This window comes from Piliocolobus tephrosceles, chromosome 12, assembly GCF_002776525.5.
Source record: "Piliocolobus tephrosceles isolate RC106 chromosome 12, ASM277652v3, whole genome shotgun sequence".
Classification (NCBI taxonomy): Eukaryota; Metazoa; Chordata; class Mammalia; order Primates; family Cercopithecidae; genus Piliocolobus; species Piliocolobus tephrosceles.
The window spans coordinates 35849159-35856733 of NC_045445.1; the positions used below are offsets into that span (position 1 = coordinate 35849159).

The following is a 7575-nucleotide window of genomic DNA, read 5'->3' on the forward strand; positions in this document are numbered from 1 at the left end:
TGAAGAGTCAATTTAAAAATGACATGGTGGCTGTCTCTAAATATTTGAGAGGTTGTTATGCGAAAGAGGAAGGAAGCAATCATGTGTGGCTCCAACAGCAGAGCTAGGTCTAGCCCATGGTGAAATTTACACAGTAAATTTCGACCCAAGAACCTTTTCTAACATAGCCCTCTAACAGGCAGGGGTGTTTAAGGAAAAGCTAAATAATCATTTGTCAGGGGTGGGTGGAAAGGACATTCCTGCCTTGAGTGGACAAATGGTCTAGATGAGTGTTTCTGGGCACATGAGAATTACCTGGGGTCGTTTAAAAGAATACAGATGCAGGCCCCACCCCAGACTTAGCAAAACAGAATCTTGGGGGATGGAGACTGTATTGCAAGAATCACAAACGAGGAAATAAGTCTGTAAGAAGATTCATTCAAGCCTCAATAGAAGAACTATGAAAGGCCAATCAACATGAAAAACTGTTCAACTTTAAGAGTAATCAAAGAAATGCAAATTAGAACAATGATGTACCATTTATTTCCTATCAAACTGCAAAAAAGTTTAAAATATTACTAACAAGCGTTGGCATGGGAGAGACAAAATGAACACCCTCACACTCTCCTGGTGAAAAAATAAACTGAAGCTACTTTCTGTAGAGCAATTTAACAGTACATAAGAGGAATTTTTAATACTAAAAATGTATACAGTGTAATCTTTGAGCAAGCAAGTCCACTGCTAGAATTTATCCTAAGGGAACAATCTGGCAATTTTGAAAATGCCTTCTCAAAGACATTCACTCAATTACTGATGGTAGTGCTCTATATCTGCATGTCCAATATAGTAGCCACTAGCCACATGTGGCTATTGAGCACTTGAACTGTGGCAAGTGAAATTTAGAAACTGATTATTATTACTACTTTTTTTTGAGTCGGAGTCTTGCTCCGTCGCCTAGGCTGGAGTGCAGTGAAGGGATCTCAGATCACCGCAACCTCCACCTCCTGGGTTCAAGCAATTCTCCTACCTCAGCCTCCCGAATAGCTGGGACTACAGGCATGCACCATGACACTCGGCTAATTTTTGTATTTTTTTTTTACGTAGAGACGGGGTTTTGTCATGTTGGCCAGGCTGGTCTCGAACTCCTGTCCTCAGGTGATATGCCTGCCTAAGCCTCCCAAAGTACTGAGATTATAGGCGTGAGCCACCACACCTGGGTATGATTACTTTTAATTAATTTAAATTTAAAAGTAAAGAAAGACATATAGCTATTTACCTTTATAGTTCATGTTTATAACAGCACAAAATTAGAAAAATTATCAAAATATCAAACAATAAACGATAATTACTTGTGATACACCCATAATGAAAATTTAGGCAGTCATTAAATATGATTATATAGATTTGTATTTATTGACATCAAAAAATGTTAATAAGATACTGATAAATGAAAAAAAAAATTATTTAAAAGTTTGTGCGGCCAAGGGAAGTGGCTCATGCCTGCAATCCCAGCACTTTGAGAGGCCAAGGCGGGCGGATCACGAGCTCAGGAGATAGAGACCATCCTGGCTATCACGGTGAAACCCCGTCTCTACTAAAAATACAAAAAAATTAGCCGGGCGTGGTGGCGGGAGCCTGTAGTCCCAGCTACTCGGGAGGCTGAGGCAGGAGAATGGCGTGAACCTGGGAGGCGGAGCTTGCAGTGAGCTGAGATCTGGCCACTGCACTCCAGCCTGGGCGACAGAGGGAGCCTCCGTCTTAAAAAAAAAAAAAAAAAAAAAGCAATGAAAGCTTAAATAACAAAGGTTCACTGACGATTAGAATAGAAAAAGACTCAATCCAGAGAATTTTTTAACATGTTAGTCTTAGAAAACAAATTTTCCTATTTGGTACTTAAACAAAGGTTCAGCAAGGAGGCCTCTCTGGCTTTACAGCAACCTGCACCGGTCTTTTGTACAGATCTTGGTGGAGTGGCTTGCTCTGGGCCCTACTAACCTCCAGTAGCGAGACTATTTTATGTTTAGGTGCCAATACTCTGGTTAACTTTCCTGACCCTCAGTTCATTGAGAGCTTAGTTCATTGAGAGCCTCTGAACTGGAAATGCTTGGTCAAGAAGCCCAAGTTGAAAACGGCTTTTATTCTGTATTGTTCTCACCTCCTTACAGATGAGGCTGTGGGTTTTGTCCTATATTACCTACTTTCCACAAATTCCCTTGGAAGAGTGAGCAGAGGAGTGGTTCCGTTTTCAGTGCTTCCCTAAATGCAAACGTAACAAACATTCCATGCTAAGGTAGTTGTGAGCAGCGGGTTGGGGGAGTCAACAGCTGCAGACGCTTTTCAGCCATTCTCAGCTTCTGGAGAGCTTTTCTCTACTGGAGCTATTAAACGAAATCTGGCTGATGCCAGCCAGGGGACGCTGCGTGCATTACGGCGCCTCCAAGGGCTACAACCCCTAATATCTAGCAACTCTTTCCCGATCCTTTGGCGCACAAGGAATTGAGGGTAAGCTTAGCAGTAAACAGTATTTAAACAGCTACTAGGCGACTCTTCCAGGCTGATAAAGTGGCTTCTCTAAAGGGCAGCCATCATACAACAGGTTTAGCAAAATGCCTTTGTTCCCCTGCGGCACCAGTAGCTACATCCTGAATTACAAAATCAATTTAAAAATTTAAAACTCTGCATTTTAAACATGTATATATGGAAACACTTCTCTCTTAATCACAGACCCTCTCAGGTTATAATGTTTCTCCCCAATCCCCTCTTGAGAAATCTCTCAATGATGATTCTGTAATTATCCCTTTCCCTGGGTTAAAACTGACCTTCATAAAAATGCTGAACTTACAGGAAAATGCAGTAACAGTGGTACAGTCTCTCTGTCTGCTTTATTATGTAGTTAGTTAATAGATTCGTGGAAGTACTAATAACTGAGTAACAGTTTGAATGTGCAACAACATGCTATATATATATATAGCCCAGGCCCAGCCTTCTGAATTTTTCGAACAGTGAGGAAAACTGAATGAAATTAGCAATGGGCCAATAAGGGTGTAATTCTAAAATCCTTAAAAAAAAAAACCTAAACAGGAAATACTGTATATTTGCACAGCTTGATGGGTTTTCCACATTCTAACAAGAGATACACCAGAGAAAAGCTTGACTTGCTGCGGTAATGGCTCTATCTCATATTGAAGCCCCAACGTGAGTATCTTGGGTTTATAGCACAAGTGTAAATCCTACCTCAGCTGTCCCTTAAAAGAATCAGAAGTTATGGCAGCAGCTGCAACATGGTCCCCTCACTCTCCAGCCACTCATGGTTTTACTAACTTTGGTTAACAGCTCTTTGTGAGAGAGAGTCATTTAGGAGCATACACTCCATGTAAGAACTATTTCCTTATTTTTTCATTGACTAAACTGCTTACAAATAGCATTCGCTAAGGCTCTATGAAGAATTTAAAGTTGATTTGTGTGCATAATCTGGGTGTCCTATTGACAAAGACATTCCCATACACACAACCAACCCAGACTGTAACTAATGGAAACGAACGAAGAAAAAGATCATTTGCATTCTCATAATTATAGAGCATCTAGCATTGTATCTGGTACATTGTAAGGGCTCAATAGATATTCATTGATTTAGATTACTAGAATCTGTTCTGCCTCACTCCCAAAATCTTAATGTTTCACCTACTAGAGTAACGAGTAAATATTCCTCTGCATTGCCTGGTGTAAATGGTCAAAATCAATGGCCTTGTTCCCAAGTAAGCTGAGCTGACAAGGGAACCATGGCCACTGCCAGTGTCTCCTAGAAGAGACTTCTGCCAGTAACAGTTTTTTCCGCTTTGCCATAGAATCAATGGTTAGGAAGGAGCCGCTGAATCTGCAATGCACAAAATTCTTTTGAAAACCTAAAAACATGGGAAAGGACGCTAATGTTAACTTTTTGCTGCTAGGGTGGCAGGTCAAGCGCTGATCAAATCCCAGTAGAAGTTTTCTTAGTCCCATTTATTCTCTTGAGAAATCTGTCCACCTACAACTTTCTTCGCGTGTTGTGGTAGAAGGCCAGCCAACCCTGTGCAAGGAAGTTTTATTGTTGTTGTTGTTGTTGTTTTGTTTCTGTTTTTTTCTCCGAATTTAGGAAAGCGTTCTCTGCTAGGTAGACTGAATCACTTGTTAACAATCGCCCAGGATGAGAGCCCTGGTATAAACGCTCTGCACACAGCTTGCCTTCCTCTCTTAACTGGCTGTGGTGACAAGCAAGGCTCCAATCTGACCTCAACAGGTCCTCACTCCAAAATCAGACTGAAACACACAATAAGCCAAGTCCATTAAAATAACATTAAAGGTCTGGATTTAGCTCCACTAAACAGCAGAATTAAACTTTCAAGGGTCCGGCCACAATAAAGAGATTTCTTTAAAGTCATTTAGGGTTGCACAGTTGTAGGTATTAGGGATCAGATCTTTATCTCAAAGGTACATAGTTTACCTTTGATCCTCCTCCAGAACTCCCACCAATGTCAACTTTCTCCACTGTTGGGATCAAGCCCCTGGCCTCCCTTTAATGCTGGGTTTTATTGCTGATTCTACAAGATCAACAGAAAAATTACAAGGAAAAGCTGTGAAGTTCCCTTCCGATGACAAGTTGTTTTAACAAAAAGAGCCCTCTCTTAAACGGTGAAACTTAAACACAGCAAACGACTCGCTGTAAAATGGAGCTGAGGGAGACAAAAACAAACAAAAACAAAAACAACAACAAAAAACAAAGTAACAAAACACTAATTAATCAGTCCGATATCTTATTCAGGGTTTGTTCGCTTGTCCAGGAAACTGGCAACGAGTGTCTTGAAAACAAGAGAAGGGGCAAGTGCCCGTTAGCACCCTTTCGCCTTTCTCCGGAGTCAGACAATCCGGGTAAGGCTGAGGGTGCTCTGGGAGGGTTCCCAGGGAGTCAGCGCGCTTTCGAATCCCCATCCCCCAGTACCGAGCTGTGGAGCTCTGACCCCAGGTCCTCCATCCCTGGACTGACACACCCAGTCTTCCCCCAAATCCCCACGGCACCTTCCCCTTGCCTCTGGAGCGCTCGCGGGTCCCCGAGGGACACACTCTCCCTGCGGTGGATGAGCCCGCGCCCACTCTGTCGCGGAACCCTGTTGTTTCTAATGCCCTCCCTCCGCAGCAGCACCCCTTCAAACCCCATCACCACCCTCTCTCTCCCCAGTTGCAGGAGGAAGTCGCTCTGCTTCCTCTGTTCTCACCGCCCGCCCGAGCTTGGGCGCCCGGGGCTTTCTGGGTGGGGTTCCTTTTTGTGTACACGGTGTGTGTGTGTGCGCGCGAGAGTGTGTGTGCCAAACGCTCATCGCATCCTTCCGCCTAGGCTGCCTCAGGTGCTCGCAGGAGGGGATCAGGATCTCCTTCTGCCCCGGTCCCCGGCTCTTTGTGCGGAGTCCAGAGCAGCGCGAGGTTAGCTCTTTAGCTCACACCCCCGGCCCCTACACCGGGTGGGAGCTCCCGCCTCCCCCTCCGCCTCCTCCGCAGCCGTCCGAACCCGCCTTTGATAGTCCGCTTCCATCCCGGCGCACGCCTCCGCCGTGCCGGGCGGTCGGAGCGCTGTCAGCGGGCGCCTGGGACTCGGACCCCGGCCGGCGGCTACCGGTGCGAAAACTTACTGGAGCGGAGAAAGAGCGCTTGGCGCACCGGGCGGCCGCACTGGCGCCGTTCCTGCCCCTTCCCGCGTCGCTCCCGCCTGGAGCGCGTCCCCCGGGATGCCCCGTTCCCCGGCCACTCACCAGCACCACGGAGCCCCGCACGGCCTCAGACACGCTCTGCCGGAGCTCAGCCGCCGTGCCAGGCTTGCTGAGCCGTTTGGTGAATTTGCGCACTTCGGCCATGGCAGCGGGCGGGTCTCGGCGGGCTGGCGGACCTCGGCTGGCTGGCGGGCGGGCGGACTCACTGCCCCGGCCCGCGGCGGCCGCAGCCACTGCTGCTCCCTCTGTTTACTCGCCGGCCGGCCGGCCACATCGCAGCTCGGCGGCGGCGCGGCTCACGCTGCTCCTCCCTCCCACCTCCCACCCGCTGCTCCTCCCTCGTTCCCTCCTTCCCTCCTTTTCTCGCTCGCTTCGCCCGCTCACTGTCCTGCCCCACGGCGTCGGCGGCGGCAGCTCCCTCCCCTAGAGGGCCCGAGCTCCGATCGCCACCAGCCGAAGCAGGAGGGTGTGTCCGATGGGGAAGGGTGTGTAGAGGGGGAGGGAGAACTGGAGGTGGGGGTGAGGGTCACGAGGCAAGAGGGGGGAAGTGGCTACCGCTCGGGCTCCGCCCGCAGCTGATGTTGCTGGTGCAGCCGCATCCGGGAGGGGAGATCTGGGCTGCTGCTTTTTTTTCCGCTTGAGCGGGGCGGGCGGGGCGGGGTGGGGTGGGGGAACAGAGAGGGGTGATGAAATGTCTCCAAGAGTGGGGCGTGCTCTACCCTAGTGCTCCTCTCCCGCCTCAGAGCTGCAATGTCCGCAGGAGGGCTGGAGAACTCTCCTGTCCCCCCACCCCGCAAGCCCCCAGGGCCCAGGTGGCTAGGGGCTGGAAAACAACGTGGAGCAGCCGCCTTTTGTGTGCTCTGTGGGGAAGGGTCGCACCAATGTCGAAGGATGTAGAGCGGCTTTCCAGCGTGAGCGGCTCGCCTGGGTACCCCTCCTCGCCCACACCGTTTTCCTACTCAGTTAGTTCACCTAACAAGGGGCAACACTGGGGAGAGAGCATGCTTCTGGAAATGGGAACTTATTGTGGCGGCACCCCTCGCTCCGTCCCCCACGGGGGAGAGCTGGGTGGTGGGGCCTGAGCCTGTGGCAGGTGGTCCCTAGGTCAGCACTGACTGCACCAGGAGTGGGGTGGGGGTGGGGTGGCATTAGGAAGGCCATCTCCCTGGATTTGGAGGACTTACCAATCTTCTAGTAGCTTTTACAAGTGCCCTGCACTCACCTCTCCATTTCCTATTCATCTCCTTGCCCTTTTCAGCTTCCAAGAAATTGTTTTTCCAAGAATCAAAGAACATCTCATAACAGGGTATAAAAGGAACATGCTTAAGACAGAAATAGGGACGTGAATCTTGAAGTACTAGTGACCCTGTCAGACCTCCTGAAGTGCAGAGTGAAAGGCTCCACTGATGGTGGCAGTTTTCTATCTGGTTATTTCATTTGTTGAGAGGTTGGAAATGGCCCTCAGTCTGGGGGATGGAGCAGCCCTTCTGAAAGCAGCCCTATCACCACCCATAGGGCACTTTCCCCACCCTCAGAGACCAAACAGTCTTTTAGGGGACTTTATTTTGGAAACAAGCGCATGCGTGGTGATGGTTTCTTTGAACCCAGAAGAGGCCAAGTCTCTTCGCAGTAAGCCTATTTCAGTCATCACATCAGTCTCAATAAAGCATATGTGGAGGCTCCTAGAGGGCCTGGGACCTGAAAGTCCTCTAAAGACATTCTGTCACAAATCTTAGTTTTGCACAGTATCTGTAAAATTTGTTAATTGTTGCACATAGGCAGATCTCCAAGAATTCATACCCTCTATTCCATAAATGCCTGTGTGGCTCATGCTGTTTGTTACTGCCACAATAGCTAT

The 7575-nt window shown here is 48.3% G+C and overlaps 1 protein-coding gene across 2 annotated transcripts in view; it reads right to left on the minus strand.

The window, feature by feature from the left end:
- Positions 1–5939, minus strand: part of DOCK11 (dedicator of cytokinesis 11) — a 192744-nt gene extending 186805 nt beyond the window's left edge. Inside the window, exon 1 of one of the 2 annotated variants that reach the window (XM_026451858.1) lies at positions 5760–5920. In XM_026451858.1, coding sequence (XP_026307643.1) covers positions 5760–5861 — 102 coding nt within the window. In that variant the 5' untranslated portion in view covers positions 5862–5920. Of the gene's footprint in view, positions 1–5759 lie in introns of both variants that reach the window. The other variant, XM_026451857.1, reaches the window with a different exon arrangement.
- Between the last annotated feature and the right edge of the window lie 1636 nt (positions 5940–7575).